Here is a 24,654-nt window from a genome sequence, read left to right as displayed (position 1 = left end):
GTCCAATTATACAACCAACTAGTGTTTTGCTCTTTCATGGAATAATCGGCGGCACCTTTACAACAGCAGATCATAGATAACAACAAGTGTTCCTACAAGCGCTCATAAACAATATTCTGCCTGAACATCAAGCAGTGTAAAGGGGCCTTAAGGATATGGGCTAAATACAGTGATCCCTCAAGATAGGATGGCCTCAGGATACAATATTTTCTGCATACAATGGTCCTTTCTGGGCCATCGTAAATTGAAACTAGACTCAAGATACAATGGTTAGATCAATAAGGCCATTTTATTAATAAAACATCACTCCTGGTTAGTAGCGTCTCTGTGGTATTAAATGTTCTATACTGCCTCCTGTCCTGTGCCAGGATGCGCTGCTCCTTTGGACACCAGGTGAGCAATTGCTTCATTTTATTTTTCTGATATATGTATGCACAATGCAAGACCATGAAGACGCCCCTACCATCACCATAGAAGGTGATTTCCAGCTTCCAGTATCTATTCCTGCCAGTTTTACATAGGAAATTACTTTATCTGTCTTAATTATCTGCTTATTTTTCTTAATTCTCTTTTTCTTATTTTGGGATGACATTTTTGGGCTTTGGAACCAATTACAGTTTTTTCATAGAGTTATGGACTCAAGTTACAATGGTTTCAACGGTTGTCCCAGAACCAACTAATATTGTAACATGAGGGACCACTGTAATAAGCTAAGGATTTGGGCTTAATAAAAGATTCTACATCATATGCTGTTTCCTCTGATTTATAATTATAATTTTTTTCATTCTATTCCATTTTTGGGGCCGTTCTGATTGCGTATTTGATGTTGTAAAGAGAATTTTATTATTTAGTAGAGAAAATATTATTAGTACATTTTGTGATAGGTGTTCAGCCCTTTAGTTAAACATCCCATCCGATTTCAAGATTTAGGATACTTTCACACTTGCGGCAGAGGAATCAGGCAGGCAGTTCTGTTGCCAGAACTGCCTGCCGGATCCGTCCAAATGTATGCCAACTGATGGCATTTGTAAGACTGATCAGGATCCTGATCCGTCTTACAAATACATTGAAATCCCAGATCCGTCTTTCCAGTGTCATCCGGAAAAACGGATCCGGCATTTATTTTTTTCACATTTTTTCATTCGGTCTGAAGGACTGATCCAGCATTGCGGTATTTTGAATGCCAAATCCGACGCATACATTCCTATAGAAAAAAAATGCCGGCATTCCAGCAAGTGTTCCGGATTTTTGGCCGGAGATTAAACCGTAGCATGCTGTGGTATTATCTTTGTCCTGAACAGTCAAAAAGACTGAACTGAAGACATCCTGATGCATCCTGAACGGATTACTCTCCATTCAGAATGCATTAGGATAGAACTGATCAGTTCTTTTCCGGATTTGAGCCCCTAGGACGGAACTCTATGCTGGAAAAGAAAAACGCTAGTGTGAAAGTACCCTAACATGCAGATTTTGAGTACCTAAAATCTGTCTACAAAGTTGTTGCAGTTATTGTTACTACACTTTTTCCCCAACTTGCTTGAAAATGGGGTGAGGCTTAATAGAAAGGGTTAGAGGTAGCCTGGGAAAGGCAGGGGGCCTAAGATGTGCCATTTTGAACCAAAATTGCACCACAATTCTGGCATGAAATTTTCTGTCTCAAAGCCATGCCACCAATAGTTGATAAAAGTGTCTATCCCTGCACCACATTTATCATACAGCCTGGGCCACTGTGATAAAGCCGATGCAGATGTAGACAACCTGTCCTAAGTTTACATCATTTATAGGATTAGTAAATCCTGTTGTGAAGTGAATCCACTATGTTCACTTTTTTTTAATTTTTTATTCTAGATCAATGAGCTGGTTGATGTCCGTGATGTAACTATTGGAGCATGGTTTGAAGCACATGTTGAAAATGTTACCAGAGCTACAAAGGTAAACAAGAATGGCAAGGCTCATGTTAAAGGTGGTCACCCTTGTAAAGGAACCAATGGAAGTCTGAGTCCAGAGCACTCCAGAGATAACTCCGGTGTTTCGGATATCGCCCCTTCCACTTCCTACTCCGACTACGTGGATGATGAAGATGTAACCTATTATATAAAATATGATGAGTAAGTCTTGTGCTGATGGAAGACAACTAATCTGGTATGACAATATGTATCAGCTGTTATATTGGCAGATAGATGAACACTAGTAGTAGTCTGCAGTAAGTTGTGTGCCCAGTTGACTGCTGAAAATGTGTATGGTCATCATTGCATCACATTGTCACATTGTACGAGCCCTGCTTAGACTAAATTAGTGTATTCATAACGCCCTCCATGCGAGGTATACCTTATACCTGACGTAAGGCTGCAACAAATGCCACTGTATAGAAGCATTTTGCCAATAGGCTTCCATTATATACATTATGGTATATTTGTTGATGATATGCCAGGGCATATGCTGAACATACACAAACATAATGCGAACAGTAGCTTAAAGCCTTAAACAGGTGTATGTTACTTTGAACATATGGGTAACAACACCAATCCATTTTGTTTAGTGTTATCGAGATTATGGCGCAGAAGCCTGCCAAATAATAAAACTTGGCAACTTTTAAGAAAGAGAACTTTAGAAAGATTCTGAAAAGTGCCACACAAAGCAACAAAAGGTTTGGCCTTATGTCATGCCCATTTTTATAGGCTATTTCCCAACCTACAGTGTTTGATTCACAAATAGTAAAAATGACCCACTTCTTTGCGCCCTAAAATAAATACAGACCGCAAACAAGACCCCTTATTATGCCAAACTCTAGCCTTACCCCCTAAACAAACAGAGCACCTTAGGATACTGGAGTTTTTTTTGTTTTTGTGTTTTCATTTTTCTTCCCTATCTTCTTTGAACCTATTGAGGGCAAAAAATTTTGACAAGTTGTTCTTTTTAATGCCACCATTAATTATGACATACAATGTAGTGGGAAGCAGTTTAAAGAAATTCCAAATGGGCTGGAATTGTAGCAAAACTGACCCATGCCTTTTATTCTCTGGGTCAGTACGATTACAATGATGCCCTATATATATAGATTTTTAATGTCTAAATAGTGTAAAAATAAATAAAATTTTTATTTTACATCACCATATTCTGACCCCCATTACTTTTTTATAGTTCTATATCTACTGAGCTGTGTGGGGGCTCTTTTTTTGCGGGACAATCTGTAGTTTATATTGATACTGTTTTGGGGTGTGTGTGACTTTTTGATCACATTGTATTACATTTTTTGGGTAAGAGAAGCAATGAAAAAATTACATTTTGACCCTATTTTCTGTTATGCCATTCGCCCTATTGGAAAAATATTTTTATATTTTAATAGGGGCGTTCAGACATTTCCAGTTGTGGTAATACCCATGATGTTTATATATATATATATATATATATATATATTGTTATTTATTTATTTATTTTTTTCGTATACGGAAAGGAGGTGATTTAAACTTTTCTATTTATATTTTTTTTTTTTTTTGAAACCTTTTTGTAATGATTTTGAATCTCGGATTTGAGCGCAAAAATTCTGATTTTTTTTTTTTTTAACAATCATGGATTTTTTAAATGCATTTATTACTGACTACCTGGTGGCCAAAATAAGAATTGCAGCTTCAGTGCCCTTAGCCTCTTCAGCGAGGCTGAGTGCATTGAAACCAATTACCGGCATCCTCATTGGCCATTGAGAATGCCGATAAAAAGCTTGGTCCGACCTTCTAGGTTTTTCACCCTTTAGATGCCGTGATCTCACTCGATCAAGGCATCTAAAGGCTTTAATTACCGCTATCGGCATTATTACTGGTCGTGGTAATTAGCCGCGGGTCTATGCTGTTTGAAACAGTGGAGACCCGGGTACGATGCCCGCTGCACGTGCATGCGGGCGCCATGTTTTGCCTATCGCTCCAGCGCAGCACATGTACGCCGCTGGTAGCAAAAGGGTTAAATAGTTTCCCCTTAGACAACCTAAATAAATACAGATCTTAGACCCCCTAGAAAAATAAAGACCCCTCTTAATATAGACTTCAGACCAACTTTCCTCCTTAATACAGACCTGAGATCAGTCTCCCTTGATAAAGAGACCACACCTTTTTAGTGAAGATCCCAGAATCCCTTACTAAAGATCCCAGACCCAGGACTAAACCACTAATTTTAATACGTACCAAAACTAAGATCAGATCCCAGACCAGACCTGCTGATAGGCGCCTCTCCCCATATTTGCAGTCCTCTTCACTCCTGGGCACCCTGCAGTTAGCGTTCTGACGCCAGAGCTAGTGTTAAGATGACATTGCCCAGAAATGAAGATGACTGAAACAAAAAAGTATTTAAAGAAGATGCACCTGACAGATTTGCCGCCTCTGCTACGAGGTCTATACCTTTTTATAAGCTAATTATACAGAAGTTTATAGCCTTATGTTTTTATAAATATACAGTTTAGCCCTATTAAATGCATGTGCGCTTGGCAGTTGAAGGCATCTATGTTCATATGTTCCCGCATTGCTGGGAAAATTTTTGTTTTAATATATGTAAATTAGCCTCTAGGAGCAATGGGGGCGTTGCTGTTACTTCTATAGGCTTTGGTTTCTCTGCAACTGACGCACCCTCTGCACTTTGACAGGACCAGGCAGTAAAAACATCATAATGCCTAGCCCTGTCAATCAAAGTGCAGAGAACACAGCAGTTGCAGATTGAGTAGAGGCTCTAGGTGTAATGGCAATGCCTCTGTTGCTCCTAGAGGCTCATTTACATATATTAAAACTAGGGGTGCACCGAAATGAAAATTCTGGTCCGAAACCGAAAATTCAGGATGCCCTTGACCGAAAACCGAAACCGAAACTGCCTTTTTGCCCAAATACTTTTAAAATACTTTTTTTTAAATGATATTTATAACAGTGCCATCCACAGACCCCCCACCTCATAACAGTGCCATCCACAGACCCCCACCCACCCCATAACAGTGCCATCCACAGACCCCCACCCACTCCATAACAGTGCCATCCACAGACCCCCACCCACCCCATAACAGTGCCATCCACAGACCCCCACCCACTCCATAACAGTGCCATCCACAGACCCCCACCCACCCCATAACAGTGCCATCCACAGACCCCCACCCACCCCATAACAGTGCCATCCACAGACCCCCACCCACCCCATAACAGTGCCATCCACAGACCCCCCCCCCCCATTGCCGCTCCAGTACAGACTAGTTATAAAACGTGTACAATTAATAAGGATTCTATTCATGAGGCCCCCTCTGCAGTAGAACATTCAATATAGCCACATCCTACTCACAGGGCTGTTATCTTAATGCTGGCCGGCCGGGCAGACGAGCGGCAGCGTCACGACTGACGTCACATGCCTGCGCCGCCTGCTTCATTCAGAAAGTAGGCCGGGCACATGACGTCAGTCGTGACGCTGCCGCTCGTCTGCCCGGCCGGCCAGCATTAAGATAACAGCCCTGTGAGTAGGATGTGGCTATATTGAATGTTCTACTGCAGAGGGGGCCTCATGAATAGAATCCTTATTAATTGTACACATTTTATAACTACTGGAGCTGGGGGCCGGAGCACAGTGAACGCACCGGCCCCCAGCTCCTCCTCCCAGTCCCTCCCCGCTATTTTCTGCCGATATGTACCAATATCGGCCGAAATGGATTAGGCCCATTTTCGGCCGATATTTTCGGCCGCTGGAATTTCGGTGCACCCCTAATTAAAACCTCATTTTTCTCAGCAATGTGGGACACATGTGAACATGGGACCAACACAGATGCCTTCAGCTGACACGCGCACATGCAACAGGTCAGCCAGTTTCATACGTACAAATCTGCTGACAGATAACTTTTAAATGTGATTTCTTGTTTTGGATTTGAGTATCTCATCGATTTTCAAAAATTCTTATGTTTTAGTTATCCTGAAAATGGGCTCGTAGAAATTGAAACCAGCAATTTGCGACCTAGGGCGAGAACCATTTTGAAGTGGAGTGACCTAAACGTAGGTGCTGTGGTCATGGTGAACTACAATATTGAAACTCCAGAGGAACGTGGTTTCTGGTTTGATGCAGAAATAACAGACTTAAAAGAAAATTCAAGAACTAATAAAGAAGTGTTTGTAAAGATTTTGTTGGGGTAAGGATAAAAATATGAAAAGTGCTGGGAATTGACCCGAAGAACACCAGCAAGAAATAACAATGAATATTCTGTGCTAGCACTAAGATTTTGAGAGTAAATGGAGGAACGGAGAGTGGAAGGAGCAAGAGCCAATTTAAGATAATTACATAAAAATGGTACTAGTGCTGTTAAACACTCTGTCACTCTATTTCCAATATACCAGCTGACCAGAGTTTTTTTTTATTTATTTTTTTGTCTGTTCACATAGCTATATGAGGGCTTGTTTTTTGCGGGACAAGTTGTACTTTCCAACCCACTATTTAATATTGCATATGATGTAGTGGGAAGCGGGGAAAAAATTCCAAATGGGTGAAATTCCAAAAAAAAAAAGCGATTCCACCACAGTTTTAAGTTTTTTTATTTTTATTACGATGTACGATAAAACTGACCAGTTACTTTTATTCTACAGGTCAATTCAAATCCGGTGATACCTTATATGTAGTTTTTCTTGCATTTTGATATTGATTAAAAAAAAAAAAAAAAAAGTGGGCAAAAAAATCTTTTTTTTTCCGCCATATTTAGACCCCTATAACTTTTTTGTAATTATGTATACAGAGTTGTATGGGGGCTCATTTTTTGCGGTGCAATCTGAACTTTTAACTGATACCATTCTGGGGTGTGTATGACTTTTTGATCACTTTTTTATTAAATTTTTTGTAGAAAATTAAGCTACCAAAAACGGTGAATCGGCCACTTGGACGCTTTTTTCCGTTTCGCTGTTTGCCGTATGGGGAATATATTTTTATACTATGGGCGTTTTCTCACATTGCCACACCCATGATGTGTATTTTTTTATTTTCTTAGTTCTTCTATTTTTATTCTGTGAAAATTATTTTTATGTTTTTTTTTTATGTATTTTTTAGGGAACTATATCATGCAATCATCTGATTGCTATTATCATAGACTCCAATGCACTTGCATTGAAGTCTATGATTTCACTACTGTCCTATGGAGCCCTATTACAGGAAAGGTCTCTATAGGAAATACTATGCAGCAGCCTTGTGTCATTTATAAAGACACGGGCTGCTGCATACACGCTCCGGGTCCTCTGATCACTTCACGGGGATCCCGAGCACAACCGAAAGTGCTCACTTTCGGTTTCAGCACGCTCAGATGCTGTGGTCAGGATTGACCACGGCATCTGAGGGGTTAAATGTCCGCGATCTACATTACTGCCGGTTTCAAACATGAGCCGTGGGTGTCTGCTAAAAGAAGCAGGTGGCCACCTGCGGCTACGGCGCCTGCAGCGGGCAGGTGCGGGCGCCATCTTTTAACACCCACCCAGCGCCGTACATGTACGGCGCTGGGCGTGAAAGGTTTAAAGGGGTTTTCTGGAATTACTATGGTGTTTATCCTGTTTCCACTATGTAAGCAAATCACTCTGGTTGGTTTACATCCTGTAGGTAGCACTTCCTGTTGTATCCAACCAAACTCATGATGCACTTCTCCTTTCTCTGCCACAGCTTCAGCCCCGCCCCTAATACCTAGTTAGTTTATAGCTCCCCCACCAGCTAGTTACATAGAGACTCCCCTATCACTACCCCTAACAGCCAGCTAGTTTATACCTCCTCCCACCAGCTAGTTACATAGACACTCCCCTATCACTGCCCCTAACACCAGTTATTGTATAGCTCCTCCCACTCATCTAATTACATGGACACTCCCCTATCACTGCCCTTAACATCCAGCTAGTTTATAGCTCCCCCCACCCAGCTAGTTACATAGACACTACCCTATCGCTGCCCCTAACACCCAGCTAGTTTATAGCTCCTCCCACCAGCTAGTTACATAGACACTTCCCTATCATTACCCCTAACACCCAGCTAGTTTATAGCTCCTCCCACCAGCTAGTTACATAGACACTACCCTATCGCTGCCCCTAACACCCAGCTAGTTTATAGCTCCTCCCACCAGCTAGTTACATAGACACTACTCCCCTATCACCGCCCCTAACACCCAGCTAGTTTATGGCTCCTCCCACCAGCTAGTTACATAGACACTCCCCTATCACCGCCCCTAACACCTAGCTACTTTATAGCTCCTTCCACCAGCTAGTTACATAGACACTCCCCTATCACTGCCCCTGACACCCAGTTAGTTTATAGCTCCTCCCACCAGCTAGTTACATAGACACTTCCCTATCATTACCCCTAACACCCAGCTAGTTTATAGCTCCTCCCACCAGCTAGTTACATAGACACTACCCTATCGCTGCCCCTAACACCCAGCTAGTTTATAGCTCCTCCCACCAGCTAGTTACATAGACACTACTCCCCTATCACCGCCCCTAACACCCAGCTAGTTTATGGCTCCTCCCACCAGCTAGTTACATAGACACTCCCCTATCACCGCCCCTAACACCTAGCTACTTTATAGCTCCTCCCACCAGCTAGTTACATAGACACTCCCCTATCACCGCCCCTAACACCTAGCTACTTTATAGCTTCTCCCACCAGCTAGTTACATAGACACTCCCCTATCACTGCCTCGGTTGCTGCTTTAACACACCCATTGGCACATCACAGGTAATAAGAAAGAGCTGCATGGACACAGCCCACAACGGGAGATAGGAGCAATAAAGGTAAAAGAAATGCATTACAAATTATAGCTACCTAAATAAATGATTATGTTAAAGGTTGGTGATGCAAACCAGAAAACCTCTTTAGTGCCAAGCAACTATTATTGGCATTATAAATATATTTACACGGGTGGATGGCGACAACTGAAACCGAGTTTTTGTAGCTTACAATACATACAATACATTGGTTGAGAGAAATATTTGTGTTTAAAGATAAGAAATGCATTGCCTTAATGAACACTTGATATAAGCCGTTTTCTGAGATGGCTAGTATAGGCACGCATTCACTTATAGGTTTTTTTACGCTGTCCCCTAAGGCAGTGTTTCATATCAGTTACATTATATGCGTCACACAGCTCACAACCCTGTAGGCTTTTTCTGTAGCATTTTTCCTCTTGGTTTAGGGAGTTGAATTTCTTGCTACGTGGTATTTTGGATGTGGCGGTTGCTAAGGTCTTGTGTATTTAACTGGCATTTGTTCAGGATATGATCAAAATGGTTAGCGGGCAAAATAAATACAGATTTCTTGTCTTTTACAAGTTATAGTATATAAGCGCTTTACATCACATTGTGTCATATTGAATTTGTATATTTCCTATACCGGTTTCTGTTTTGACATTCTTCTGCAGTTTACCAAAATATGTCTTAGGGTAAACCCAAAAGCCGTGTTCATTTTTTATTATTAAAAGCGTATAATGATTTGTATCAATACTACATTATAGGAAATTTCTCATTTTCCTGCATTCAATCTATTTAGACCAGGTGTGCACAACCTGTTTTGCTCTGGGGGCTGCATTCTCACATTGATCTATTTCAAGGGGCAGCAAAAAAAAATAATGTAAATCGGCGCTCGTTTGCATTGGCTTATTACATAGGCCGATGCTTATTACCGCAGTCATTTCTCCCCCATTCTTTTTTTTAAAATCATAATCAGCAGTCCATCTATTTATAGATGGCACTGAGTCTGAATACACTCCATATTAACAGTGGAGTGCATGTGTACCTCTGAATATACTCTTATGCACGCTGTGTTCACAAACACATTTTAGTTGTAGCTATACCTGAGCACACATCATGCAACTTTGTAAACTTGTACCAGTGACCTCAAGCTTCAGATACAAGGTCCACAGCTGATATGTGTCAGTATTGCATCGGTCATCCTAAAGGCTAAAAAATGTTCTATAGTAAATACTCAGTATTGCTTAAAAATATCTGATTCCTTGTGTATTCTTCTATCCCAAACCTTCATTGTCCTCTTCCGGACTCTATTACCTGGTCTCTTCCAACACAGGAAATGTGAGCACTCGGCAAGTACTGACCACAGCGGTATTATTTCTGACATAGTGATTGGCCGAATAGTGACATGTCTGTGTTGAGAGGGAGCAAGAAGTAGATAATGGTGGGGACCGGGCATTGTCCATTGTCCTAATAGGAGCATATTATTTTAGGCAATTCTGAGCATTTTTTCTTAACTGACTGGGCAACCTCTTTAAAGGGTTTCTGTCATCAAAAAAATAGTTATGTAGCTGGCTGACATTAACGATGTGCTAATGTCAGCAGAACATAACTATGACTTATATCTCCCTACCGCCGTTCGCGCTAAATAATGACTTTTATAATATGCAAATGAGCCTCTAGGTGCTAGTGGGGCGTTGCTTGTCTGCTGCCGTCCTTCACTCACGCAGGATTTGCAGGGAACGGAGGAGACCAAGGATGTCAATCACCTTTACAAGGGCGTGCCAAACGGTGAGAGGACGGAGCCTCTAGGTGCTGCAGCAAGCCCCATTAGCACCTAGCTGCTCATTTGCATATTATAAAAGTCATTATTTAGTGCGAACGGCTGCAGGTAGGGAGAGATAAGTCATAGTTATGTTCTGCTGACACTAGCACATCGCTCATGTCAGCCAGCTACATAACAATTTTTTTGATGACAGAAACCCTTCAAACAAACTTGTCCACTTTAGAGAAGTGACATCAGGGAACTTATAAAAAGGGGTGTATAAAGTGATATGCCTAATGCTCCCCCCAATCATATATAACATATTCCCAACCTGCATTATATGATCAGAACCCAGATCCAAACCCTTTAACAAATACAGATACCAGTTTCCCTGAACAAGTACAGAGCCTAGACTAGACCCCAGATCAAAGTACCCCTCAGTGCAGACCCCAGACCAGATGTGCAGATACCCACCTCTCCCTGTTTGTGACCTCTTTTTCACTTTCTGACACAGCAAGAGTCAGGATATTGTTTTTAGTGGTATTCAGAAATGAAGAGAAGTGCAGGAAATGGGAGAGGATGCGGTGCCCACCCAGGAGACTTGTCAGTTCTTCTAAAAACCTTCTAGATCTTTTAGACATTAACTAGAGTTGGCAAGTATGGTGTTACAGAATGTCACCCACCCTGCACACAGGGGACATATGTGTGTGTGTGTATATATGTATGTATGTATGTATGTGTGTGTATATATATATATATATATATATATATATATATACACACACACACCATGCACAATACACACACACACACACCATGCACAATTGTGCCCTCGCCCCCTTTACAAACTCTACCTGCCTGTATCTTGAAAGCTTGATCCCTACACCTCAGCAGCGGTTTCTGAGGCCCCACAGAAGGGGGGTCGGAGGTGGCTGCTCAGGTAGGATGCAAACTGAGAGGTCATGGGCTCTTTCACACGTGTGAGTTTCCATCCAGATGTGATGCGTGTAGTGAACACATAGCATCCAGACTGAATACTGACCCATTTGTTTTCCACACATCATCTCTGCGTTCAGGAAGAATTGCAGCATGTTCTTTATTGTGAGTTTTTCATGCAGCTCTGACTCCATAGAAGCGATTGGGGCTTGTGTGAAAAACGGAAGGTATCCGGATGTAATGTGTTTTTCACTGATGGTGTCTAGGAGATGTAGATTATCCTTCAGTTTTTCTTCATGCACCTGACAAACACATGCAATCCGGATACAGTCTGGTCTGAAAACAGAATCCCTGATTGCGCTAAACGAACTTGCATAAAAAACCATCAGGGTTTCCGTGAACAGATCATGACGTAATCCATATCGCTCGTGCGAAAGAGACCTAATGAGTGGGGATCGCTGAAGAGCAGTGAAAGATGTTATCAGCACACGGACAGCATTTTGCTAAGGGATTTTACTGCTGCTGAACTGTTTAAAGAGCAGGACCACTTGGTTCTGCAATAAAAGCCAGTTGCACCTTACTCGATTACAGAGCAGCCCCACTCAGTCATCCTCAGACAGTTGTCTGAGAAGGCTTATTTACTCTCTGCCGGATAGTCAAACATTTCTCCTGCAGCAGTACTTAATGTGAAAGAAACAAAAGAAATGATTAAAGGGCTTCTGTCACCCCACTAAAGTCATTTTTTTTTGGGGGGGGGGGGGGGGGGGCTAGTTAAATTCCTTATACTGCGATATCTGAAAATATAATGGTCTTACTTAATTTCCTTCAGCAGTTTCTTCTAAAAAAACGAACTTTCTCGCCCAATTTCCTTGGGGGACACAGAAGACCTTGGGTATAGCTCATCTCCCTAGGAGGCGTGACACTAAGTGAAAACTGTTAAGCCCCTCCTCCATCAGCTATACCCTCAGCCTGGAGAGAGAGACTGCCAGTTTTTGCTTAGTGTCCAAGGAGGCAAGACACTTTTTGTTCCAGATCATCAGGGACAACACTAGTCGCACTAGACCTCTCTGTTTCTCCCGGGGTTGAGCTGCGCCAGTGCCGGTCACCCGCACTGCTGCCTCCCCCACAGAAGACAAGGTGGATCAGGGCAGCCCAGCTCCCCTACATCCCGCCAGCGCAAGGGTCGCCAGCACGCCAAGTCCCTCTCCCAGCGTCCTGCCACTACGGTGCCAGTAGCTGAAGGGGCGACCCTGCTGGAATGGACCGAGGGTGAAGACGACTATGGTGAGAGAGTGGCTTCTCCAGCCCTACGTCCCCCACCCCCCACCCTGGTCTCCTGCGTGCCTGACCCCCCATACTTGGACCCTTCGGTCACTGCTGGACCTTGGCTGGCCCCTGGGGTGCTGCGGGGCGACATTCCACTCCCTGCTCCCTCTCCTCCCTTCTGGCCCTCATGGGACATTTTAGCAGCAGAATGCTGCGAATAGGCAGCCACATCGCCTCCCTTCACTTATCAGCGTCCCTCCTGGAACGCTGTGCTCACATCCTCACGGGCACCCGGTCTCAGGGTCCCCCCATCCCCTCACCGATGCGCTGCTCTGGACCGGGGGCCTTTTCCTGACGGCAGTGCTGCTTGGGCGACCGCACCTCCGGCGCTTCTTCCCGGCCTGCTGGGCCGCACCTCCGAGCTGGGCCGCACTTCCTCCCGGCCCCCGACTGTTCCGGCCTGCGGGGTAGACTCCCGCGGCCGGCATTGGCTTGAGCACGATGCTCCAACGATTCCGGCCGGCCGTCGGCGACTTCCGGCCGGCCGGGCGGGCGCCGTAAATTTTGGTCCAGGCTTCGGGCCTACTGGGCCGCATTCCGGCGCTCCACCCGGGCCCCTGACTTCCGGTCCGCGGGGTGGGCTTCCGCGGCCGGTTTGTCCAGGCAGTCCGCTCCGGTTTCCTGTGCGGCCCCGGTCAGCCGGGTGCCGCAGAAAATTTAGGCCCCGGCTTCACGGCCTGCTAGGCCGCAAACTTCCGGCCTCTGTTGGAGGGGGCGGGAACTTCTCCGGGCGCAAATTCTTCCCGCCTGGAGGTTCCCCGCCCCCAGGGGATCGCGGCGCCGCCTCCTCCTCCCTTCCAGGTTGGTGGCTGTTAACCCTTCGGGTACCGGCCCCCGTGCTTCTGTTTGTTTTGCTCGGCTGATGGGCCTATATGGCTGGCGCGCCCCCCCCCTCTACTTCTATGCTGGGCACCTGTATGGTGGCACTTCTTTCTGCCTCAGTGAGGCTATTTTTTATTTGGGAATGCATAACATGGTTAAGCTAATGGATTTCTTGTGCGCTGCGCAGGACGCTGCAGCCTTATCTCAGTAGCGCCGCCTGTATGCGTGCTCCTTCCATGAGCGGCATGGTGTCGCACTCCCCGGCTGGTGCATGCTTCCCTTCTTTAGCCCTCTCCGGGATGCAGCGCTGGCCAAGTGCATGCGCCCTCCAGCTATGGTAACTGCCATGTGCAGACAACCCCTTCCTAGGCGGGATACTGCACTCTCTCGGGCTGCAGGCTTGCCTGGTGCATGACCCCCCGCTTAGGTGGAATACTGCACTCTCACCGAATACGGTGTTGGCCATGTGCACGAGAACGCTGCACTCGTTGGATTCGCTGCAGGCCATGTGCACAACCCCCTTCCATAGGCGGAATGCTGCACTCATTGGATTCGTTGCCGGTCTTGTGCATGTCCTCCTTCCATAGGTGGACTCTGCACTCTCACCAGATACGGTGTTGGTCTGGTGCACGACCCCCTTCCATAGGGGACCGCTGCATTTTCACTGGATTCACTACCGGCCATGTGCGTGATTCCTTTCCATAGGCGAAATCGCTGCTCTCACTGGATTTGATACCGGCCATGTGCATGACCCCCTTCCATAGGCGGAATGCTGCACTCACTGGATTCGCTGCCGGTCTTGTGCATGACCCCCTTCCATAGGCGGAATGCTGCACTCACTGGATTCGCTGCCGGTCTTGTGCATGACCCCCTTCCATAGGCGGAATGCTGCACTCACTGGATTCGCTGCCGGTCTTGTGCATGACCCCCTTCCATAGGCGGAATGCTGCACTCACTGGATTCGCTGCCGGTCTTGTGCATGACCCCCTTCCATAGGGCGGAATGCTGCACTCACTGGATTCGCTGCCGGTCTTGTGCATGACCCCCTTCCAGGGGCGGAATGCTGCACTCACTGGATTCGCTGCCGGTCTTGTGCATGACCCCCTTCCTCTAGGCGGAATACTGCACTTCATTGGTTATGGTGCTGGGCAGCCGGCCATGTGCATTACCCCCTTCCATAGGCGGTATGCTGCATTCTCATTGGATTCGCTGCCGGCCTTGGGCATGCCTTCTTCCCTCAAGCGCCATGCATACACCCTCACTGACTGGGGTCGTTCTCTCGCTGATAAGTTGCTGGCCGCGTGCAGGACCCCCTTCCATGGTGGGATGCTTGCAACTCACTAAATCCACTGCCGGCCATATACATGTTCCCCCTTCCGTGGGCGGTGTACGGCACTCTTACTGGATTCGCTGCCGGCCATGGACATGTCTCCTTTCCTCAGGCAACATACACACACTCTCACTGACTGTGTTTGTTCTCTCGCCAGTGTGCTGCTGGCCAGGTGCCTGACCCCCATCCATGGCGGGGTGCTCGCATTCTCCCTGGTTGCAATACTGGCCATGGGCATGGCTCCCCCTTCTGGGCAGCATACTGCACTCTCACCAGATACGTTGCTGGCCTCTAAGATGGGTGAAATGCTTGCACTCCCATTGGATACGGTGCTGGCCTTGTGCGTGACCACCCCTCATTCCATGGGTGGACTTTTTGTACGCTCACAGGACTCACACCTGTCCTTGTATGTGCTGTGCTGGACTTGTACTTGTCCCCATTCATTGGCGAAGTAGTTGTACTCTCACAAAATTCGGTGTTTGGTGGATTATTGCACACTCACTTAATGTTAGGATTACCCTGTGCATGTCCCCTTTTCACTAGGTGGACGTCCTGCTGTATGCGGTGTGGCCATGTGCATGGCCCTCTTCTGGGCGGAATATGGTATGTCTTCCTTCTCTGAAGTAGGTGCTGGTCTTGGGCATCACCCCCTTGTTGGGCGGGCTTTGCACGCTTGCTGCCCGCACTGTTTGCCAAGTACATTGCCCTCTCTTCTGGGCAGACTGCTTGCGCTCCGTCGCATGCCATACTAGTCTTGTGTGTGTCCCCCCTTCCGGTTGCACTTTGCACTTCTGTGGTTTCTGTGGGGCTCTGTGGCTGGCCCTCCTTGCTGTATGACTATTTCGCAGTGGGCGGACGCTCTTGGGGGCTGCTACTCTGTGCGTTGTTGGGCCGTGTATGCCTTCTCCTTCCGTAGGTGGGTTGGCTTTCTCACTGCTTATGGGGCTGCTTGTACGTATGCCTCCATTCTTCCTGCGACTTGTCGTTTTTCTCTTGGGATACGGTGATTGCCGCCGGCCTGGCACTCTTCTCTGAGGAGATCTTTCTGTTCACCTGGCCTGGACGGGCTCTATTGTTCTCTACTGCAGCGAGCTGGGTGGTATCCGTTCTCTGTTCGGAGGGTATATTTGGTGTTTCCGTTGTGACGGTATCCACCATATTCGTTGGCCCTTCCGTCTGGGGAGTGTTTGTGGTTCCTGGATGCGTACCCATTAGTTACCCTGTGGCATTGCTTCCCAGCGCAAGCGGTCACATGGTCGAGAGTGCTGTCTCCAGCGTCCCTCGCAGTCTACGTTGGCTCTGGCCGGATTACGGTTCCCTCGCCTGTTGCCATTCCTCCTCTTGGATGCGTTTTGGTTTGAGTCCTTCCTGTTGGCACCCTCCGTGCTTCAGTTTGTTTTGCTACCAGGTTCTAGCCGCTCTTTTCGAGCAGGTCGCCCAACTTCTCTTGGTTGCTCGATTACCGAGGTCAGGGACCTCCACTTTCGATTCGTTAGGGTATTCGCCTTCTGCGAATTGGTGAGCCGGACATCTCGGAGTAGCGGAGTTCTGCTTTTTGAGCGGTCCTGTGGCTTCCCTGTTGCCCACTCCTCCTTGCGGTTGGAGGGTGTCATCCGTCTTCTCGGCTATTTTTTCTCTCGACGGCTCTGTTTTGGCTTCTCCTGGGTCAGTTTCACTCCGATGTGGCTTCTGCCCCGGCCAGGCTTCAGGGGCTGTTCCTTCACTGCCCTCCCCCCTGGGGAGACCATGGTTGTTCATATGGATGGTCCCGGTGTTCCTTATGACCTCGTACTGTCTCCATTGTTCACACTGGCTGTACTAGCTGTGTGCCTATTACCGGGTTTGCCGCATTCTGTCCTCCCGCTGGGTGCAGATTACTTTTACCATTCTGGGCGCTGGTCCTGCTTGGACTTTACCTTCTCGGTAACCTGGCGTGCCTACTTTCTTCTGTCAAGATTACCCTTCAAGCCCCCTCTTCGGGTCTGTAGAACACCTTCCTGTGGTGGCTACAACGACAAGGACTTTAGCCTGACTTGTCCTGGAGTCTGTTGGAAACTGGCCGGGTCCCTTTCGGTTCCTTCCGTTTGTCCATCTGCTCCCCCACTCCGCGTGGATTCGGGACGGCGTTGCTCGGGGGCCGACGGGACCAGTTTTCCCAACCTTTTTGCCGTGTCACTGATTTGCGCTTACTCGCATTGGATTTCCTCCCGTCTGCCCAGACGAGTCCAGCGAGCACACTAGTGTTCGCTCCCGGCCGTGCTTCGTCCAGGTTCTGTTGTCTGACTTAGGGTCTTCCCTGGGGTTCTTTAGGAAGCTGGGCATTCACCCAATTCTGCCTTTCTCTTCCCGTGATTCGGTCTTCTCCAGTCTGGCCTGGACCTGCGACTGGGACTCTGTTACTTGAAGTGTCTGCAGTTTTTTGCTTGGACATCTCCGACTCTTGTCGACGCTCGGTCTCTTGTTTCCAGGAGGTCCGCGCCAAGGTTCACGGCTCCTGGGTGCTTTCCTCCGCTTAACCACATGGCTATTGCTGTGGTTACTGCTCAAGGGCAGGGCTCTGTTTTTTTGGTGTCACCGTTCATTTCACCAGAGCGGTTGGTGCCTCCGGGGCTGGAGGCATGGGCTTCAGCCATGTCATTGTGCAGGGTGGCCACGGTCTTCCTTGCACTCTTTACCAGGTTTTCCTGGGTGCGTACTCTGGCTTCGGCGGCGGTTGCTGCCTTGGGCCGCCTGGTTTTTGCAGGTGGCATTTCCTTGCTGCCTTCGGGTGCTTCGCCTTGGTGCTGTGGTCCCTCCCCTCTTGGACTGCTTTTGAACGTCCCAAGGTCTTCTGTGTCCCCCAAGGAAATTGGGCGAGAAAACGAGATTTTTGTATAACTTACCAGTAAAATCTCTTTCTCGCTCTTTCCTTGGGGGACACAGCACCCACCCATTCATTGGTTTTTTTCTGCACGGTTTCCGAGTTTTGTTTACCCGTTGGGTAGTTGGCTTGTTGTTTCCACTGGTTGGACTTTGCCTTTTCTCACTACTTGGACACGCAACTGGCAGTCTCTCTCTCCAGGCTGAGGGTATAGCTGATGGAGGAGGGGCTTAACAGTTTTCACTTAGTGTCACGCCTCCTAGGGAGATGAGCTATACCCAAGGTCTTCTGTGTCCCCCAAGGAAAGAGCGAGAAAGAGATTTTACTGGTAAGTTATACAAAAATCTCGTTTTTATAATATGTAAATTAGGTCTCTACCAGCAAGTAGGGCGTCTACTTGCTGGTAGCGGCCACAAAAAACTGCCCCCTCGTCCTGTTGATTGACAGGGCCAGCCGCGATCTCCTCCTCCGGACGGCCCTGTCAGCATTTCAAAAATCGTGCGCCTGTGTTCATTCGGCGCAGGCGCTCTGAGATGAGGAGGCTCACCTCCTCAGCACTCCCTCAGTGCGCCTGTGCCGATGACTTCACCGAAAGACAAGACGTCATCGGCGCAGGCGCACTGAGGGAGTGCTGAGGAGGCGAGCCTCCTCATCTAAGAGCGCCTGCGCCGAATGAACACAGGCGCGCGATTTTTGAAATGCTGACAGGGCCGGCCGGAGGAGGAGATCGTGGCTGGCCCTGTCAATCAACAGGACGAGGGGGCGGTTTTTTGCAGCGGCTACCAGCAAGTAGACGCCCTACTTGCTGGTAGAGACCTAATTTACATATTATAAAAGTTTGTTTTTAGAAGAAACTGCTGAAGGAAAGTAAGTAAGAGCATTATATTTTCATATATAGCAGTATAAGGAATTTAACCAGCCCCCCCCCCCCCCAAAAAAAATGACTTTACTTTACTGGGGTGACAGAAGCCCTTTAATGTCTCTGTAAAGTGCCACCCCCTCCTTCCTGGCACCTTAGTCACTTGCCCTCGTGTGCCTTGTTATAAATATGGCCCTGGTTACATCCCTGATCACACAGGGGCTGCTGCTGCTAATTGTGCATCTTTTATTCTGATGAAAGATGCAAATGAGCTGACAAATGAGTGTTTGCTCATTCATCAGCGGCACGATTATATGGGTCAATTATTGGGAACAGACATTTCAATGAATACTCCCAGTAATTGGCTAGAATATTATGCAGTGTAATAGGGCCTTAATTGGCAACATTTCCATTCCTGCCATCCTACCTCCTATTAATAAATGAGTGCTTTCCTTTACTGCAGAGGATGGTACTTATTGGTTATTACCACCTCCTGAACCCAGTTATAGATTATATAAGTGTGACAGGTGTCATGTAATAACCAGTAAGCACCTTCCTTTACTAGTGGGGAAAGCACTAATTAACCTTTAGTGACAGGCCTGATTGACTAGACACAGTTTTTTCCCCTGATTTCTCGCATGTAGTGGTTTTAACGGTTGCAATTTTACTCTTGAATTATCCTAATAATTTTAAGTGACACAGGGCTTTTTAACCATTTCCAAACCTAGCCATTTACCCCCTTCCTGACCAGGTCTAATTTTGCTAATCTGACATGTGTCACTTTTTTTTTTAAATTAATAAATCTTTATTACATTTTTTCAAGTTATACATAAATATTCAACAATCATCTTATTTATACATTACATTTCTTCCTCCTCCCCCCACCCCCAACCTATTAGTTGCTGGGGGGGGGGGGGATTCTCTCTCTCACTTCCCCATCCCCCCCCCCCCCCCCCCCCCCACACACACACACACACCATTCCCCCACGGACCCTGCCCCGCCCCTCTAGACTCAACTTTTGTTTAACCAGTTCTGCCATAACTTGCCAAATCTAAGTTTTTCATAAACCCAACCAGATGGAATTGTTCTCTGATAAGCGACAACCTAGTAAAGTTCTCCCATTCTTTAACTGTGGGAACAGTATTCCCCCCCCCAATGTCCAACTATACGCTTCCTAGCTTGGAAAAATAGTTGCGTTGCTACCTCTCTCTATGTTGTGGGGCCTGCACTCCGTCCATCACCCCCAGAACACATTCCTCAAAATGTCTAGGTACTATAAACTGGTGATATTCCTCTATTTTGTCATTAATCTTTATCCAATAATCTTGAATTTTTACACATGTCCATAATATATGTATATCGTCCACTCCTATCTCTCCACATTTCTGACAACTGAACACTTTGGTTTTTTTTTAACACTTCATTAACTTCTTAGGGGAGTAGTAGAGACGATACAATATATTAAATTGGGTTATTCTATAAGAGAAATTCCTCGAGACCCTATTCTTTGCTTGTATAGCCGACTCCCAAAAGTCTTCTCGTACAGGATTCAAGGCTCCCTGCCATTTATGCGTCAAATTTTCAACTGCTCTTCATTGGTATATTCTTGTAACCAGTTTCTTACCAGACATTAGCTTAGTTATGTTGTCCAGAGGCTGTGGTAAATTAGTGTACCTGTGTACCTTTCCCTATCATCTTATACAATGCGTGTTTTAATTGGAAGTAGAAGAAACTCAACTCTGTATTTTCCCATTGGTATTTCCTTTTTAACTCTTCATAGGGGATAATATCCCCCTCTTCCCATACCTGGCCTAGTGTATAAATTCCGTGTTTCCACCAGACCCTCTGTTCAATTGCCTTCAATTCTGTGAGGCTAGTATTGTCCCAAAGTATGGTATCGGAATGAAATCCAGTTTGGGACCATAATTCTTTTGCCATTTTCCAGTTTTTAGCCATCGACACAATTAAAGGTATATATTTACATGTGTCACTTTGTGGTAATAACTTTGCAACGCTTTTACTAGTCAAGCCATTCTGAGATTGTTTTCTCGTGACACATTGTACTTCATGATAGTCATAAATTTGAGTCAATATATTTCACCTTTATTTATGAAAAAAATATCCTGATTACCCAAAATGTAGAAAAATTTGCAATTTTCAAAATTTTTATTTTAGTAAGCTGTTGGGTGTCATTTTTTTTATATATATATATTTTTTTAACGTTTTTACACAATAAAAACATTTTTAGAAAAAAAAATCATGTTATTGTGTTGCAATTGTCATAGAGCCATATTTTTTTATATTTCTGGCTATGATCTTGTGTGGAGGCTCATTTTTTGCGCAATGACATGACGTTTTATTGCCACCATTTTGGGGTATATACGACTTTTTGATTGATTAACATTATGTTTTTTAGGGAGGTGAGCTCACAAAAAAAAAAATCTCTTTTGGTGCAATGTTTATTTTTATTTTTTTATGGCGTTCAGCTGATGGGATCATATGATATTATTATAGTGCCAGTCGTTGCGGATGCGGTGATGCTAAATATGTCTTTTTTTTTTTATTTTTTTCTTTTTTTTTTTCTTCTATTTTATTTTGACATTTTTGAAATAATGGATTTGGGGGCAAATTTTAAAATTTTTTAATTTTACACTTAACCCCTTAGGGACACAGCCTTTTTACACCTTAGGACCAGGCCATTTTTTGAAAATCTGACCAGTGTCACTTTAAGTGATGATAACTTTAAAACGCTTTGACTTATCCAGGCCATTCTGAGATTGTTTTTTCGTCACATATTGTACTTCATGACACTGGTAAAATAAAGTTAAAAAAAAAAATTTTTTTTTGCATAAAAAAATGTCAAATTTACCAAAAATTGGGAAAAATTAGCAAATTTCAAAGTTTCAGTTTCTCTACTTCTGTAATACATAGTAATACCCTTAAAAATTGTGATGACTTTACATTACCCATATGTCTACTTCATGTTTGAATTATTTTGGGAATGATATTTTATTTTTTGGGGATGTTACAAGGCTTAGAAGTTTAGAAGCAAATCTTGAAATTTTTCAGAAATTTACAAAAACCCAATTTTTAGGGACCACTACAGCTCTGAAGTCACTTTGCGAGGCTTACATAATAGAAACCACCCAAAAATGACCCCATTCTATAAACTACACCCCTCAAGGTATTCAAAACTGATTTTACAAACTTTGTTAACCTTTTAGGTGTTGCACAAGAGTTATTGGCAAATGGGGATGAAATTTGAGAATTTCATTTTATTGCCTAATTTTCCATTTTAACCAATTTTTTCCACTAACAAAGCAAGGGTTAACAGCCAAACAAGACTGTATCTTTATTGCCCTGACTCTGCCGTTTACAGAAACACCCCATATGTGGCCGTAAACTACTGTACGGACACACAGCGGGGCGTAGAGTGAAAGGTGCGCAGTTTGGTTTTTGGAAGGCAGGTTTTGCTGGACTGGTTTTTTGACACCATGTCCCATTTGAAGCCCCCTGATGCACCCCTAGAGTAGAAACTCCATAAAAGTGACCCCATCTAAGAAACTACACCCCTCAAGGTATTCAAAACTGATTTTACAAACTTTGTTAACCCTTTAGGTGTTGCACAAGAGTTATTGGCAAATGGGAATGAAATTTGAGAATTTCATTTTTTTGCCTAATTTTCCATTTTAACCCATTTTTTCCACTAACAAAGCAAGGGTTAACAGCCAAACAAGACTGTATCTTTATTGCCCTGACTCTGCCGTTTACAGAAACACGCCATATGTGGCCTTAAACTACTGTACGGCCACACAGCGGGGCGTAGAGTGAAAGGTGCGCCGTTTGGTTTTTGGAAGGCATGTTTTGCTGGACAGTTTTTTTGACACCATGTCCCATTTGAAGCCCCCCTGATGCACCCCTAGAGTAGAAACTCCATAAAAGTGACCCCATCTAAGAAACTACACCCCTCAAGGTATACAAAACTGATTTTACAAACTTTGTTTACCCTTTAGGTGTTGCACAAGATTTAATGGAAAATAGAGATACAATTTCAAAATTTCACTTTTTTGGCAGATTTTCCATTTTAATATTTTTTTTCCAGTTACAAAGCAAGGGTTAACAGCCAAACAAAACTCGTTATTTATGGCTCTGATTCTGTCGTTTACAGAAACACCCCATATGTGGTCGTAAACCACTGTACGGTCACACGGCAGGGCGCAGAAGGAAAGGAATGCCATACGGTTTTGGGAAGGCTGGATTTTGCTGGACTGGTTTTTTTGACACCATGTCCCATTTGAAGCCCCCTGATGCACCCCTAGAGTAGAAACTCCAAAAAAGTGACCCCATTTTAGAAACTACGGGATAGGGTGGCAGTTTTGTTGGTACAAGTTTAGGGTACATATGATTTTTGGTTGCTCTATATTACACTTTTTGTGCGGCAAGGTAGCAAGAAATTGCTTTTTTGGCACAGTTTTATTTTTTTTGTTATTTACACCATTCATCTGACAGGTTAGATCATGTGGTAATTTTATAGAGCAGGTTGTCACGGACGCGGTGATACCCAATATGTATACAATTTTTTTTATTTATGTACGTTTTACACAATAATTTCATTTTTAAAACAAAAAAAATGTTTTAGTGTCTCCATAGTCTAAGAGCCATAGTTTTTTAAATTTTTGGGCGATTATCTTATGTAGGGTCTCATTTTTTGTGGGATGAGATGACGGTTTGATTGGCACTATTTTGGGGTGCACATGACTTTTTGATTGCTTGCTATTACACTTTTTGTGACGGAAGATGACAAAAAATTGCTTTTTTTACACCGTTTTTATTTTTATTTTTTTACGGTGGTCATCTGAGGGGTTAGGTCATGTGATATTTTTATAGAGCCGGTCAATACGGACGCGGCGATACCTAATATGTATACTTTTTTTTTATTTATGTAAGTTTTACACAATGATTTCATTTTTGAAACAAAAGAAATCATGTTTTAGTGTTTCCATAGTCTAAGAGCCATAACTTTTTCAGTTTTTGGGCGATTATCATGGGTAGGGTATGATTTTTGCGGGATGAGATAACGGTTTGATTGTTACAATTTTGGCGTAGATGCGACTTTTTTGATCACTTTTATTACCTTTTTTGGGAAGTAAGGTGGGCAAAATTCCAATTTCATCATAGTTTTTAATTTTTTATTTTTATGGCGTTCACCGTTCGGGTAAAGTAACATTACCGTTTTATAGATCAGGTCGTTACGGACGCGGCGATACCAAACATGTGTAGGGAATTTTATTTTTTTTCATTTTTAATCAGTGATAAATGTGTTTTTTGATTTTTACTTTATTTTTCACTTTTTTCACATTTTTTTTGACCCAGACCCACTTGGTTCTTGAAGATCCAGTGGGTCTGATGTCTGCATAATACAGTACAGTACAATATATATTGTACTGTACTGTATTTTACTTACACTTTGTCTGAACAGATCTATGCTTTCAGCACAGATCTGTTCAGAACCATGGACAGCAGGACGCCTGAGAAGGCGTCCTGTTGCCATGGGAACCTTCCCCGTCTGCTCAGTAGTGGCCAGAACTGCGCAGACGGGGAAGGGTAAGGACGGGGCTTGGGGGGCTGCCTGGGAGCTCTCTCCCTCTCCATTCGGGGGACTGCAAAGGCACAGCAGCCCCCCGATCGGAGAGGGAGGGAGCTCCCTCTTACTGTTAACCTTTTCCATACAGCGGTCCGTACGGACCGCTGTATGGAAAGGGTTAAACGACTGACATCGCATCACCGATGTCAGCCGTTTATACCAGGGTGCCAGCAATGTGCTGGCACCCTGGTATACCCACTAGACGCCAACGATTACGCAATGGGAGGCGGGCGGGGATCGCGATCCCGCCTACCGCACCGCCCGCAACCCTCCCCCTGCACCTCCCACCGTGCTCGAACAACTCAGGGGTGCAGGGGGGAGGGATACAGGAAACAATTTTTTATCCTAAAGTTTCCTAAAGGGACCGCGGGGATCAGAAACTGCAGAAATCGCAGCA

The 24,654-nt window shown here is 44.9% G+C and overlaps 1 protein-coding gene across 1 annotated transcript in view; it reads left to right on the top strand.

The window, feature by feature from the left end:
- The window catches only part of UHRF2 (ubiquitin like with PHD and ring finger domains 2), a 113,187-nt gene that overhangs the window by 51,948 nt on the left and 36,585 nt on the right, over positions 1–24,654 (top strand). The window contains exons 4-5 of the mRNA XM_044272564.1: positions 1,849–2,108; positions 5,921–6,139. Of these exons, the coding sequence (XP_044128499.1) occupies positions 1,849–2,108; positions 5,921–6,139 (479 nt within the window). The remainder of the gene's footprint in view (positions 1–1,848; positions 2,109–5,920; positions 6,140–24,654) is intronic.

The sequence above is a fragment of the Bufo gargarizans genome, chromosome 1, assembly GCF_014858855.1.
Source record: "Bufo gargarizans isolate SCDJY-AF-19 chromosome 1, ASM1485885v1, whole genome shotgun sequence".
Classification (NCBI taxonomy): Eukaryota; Metazoa; Chordata; class Amphibia; order Anura; family Bufonidae; genus Bufo; species Bufo gargarizans.
The sequence above is the reverse complement of the archived record's forward strand: the minus strand, read 5'-3'. Positions and strand labels throughout refer to the sequence as shown.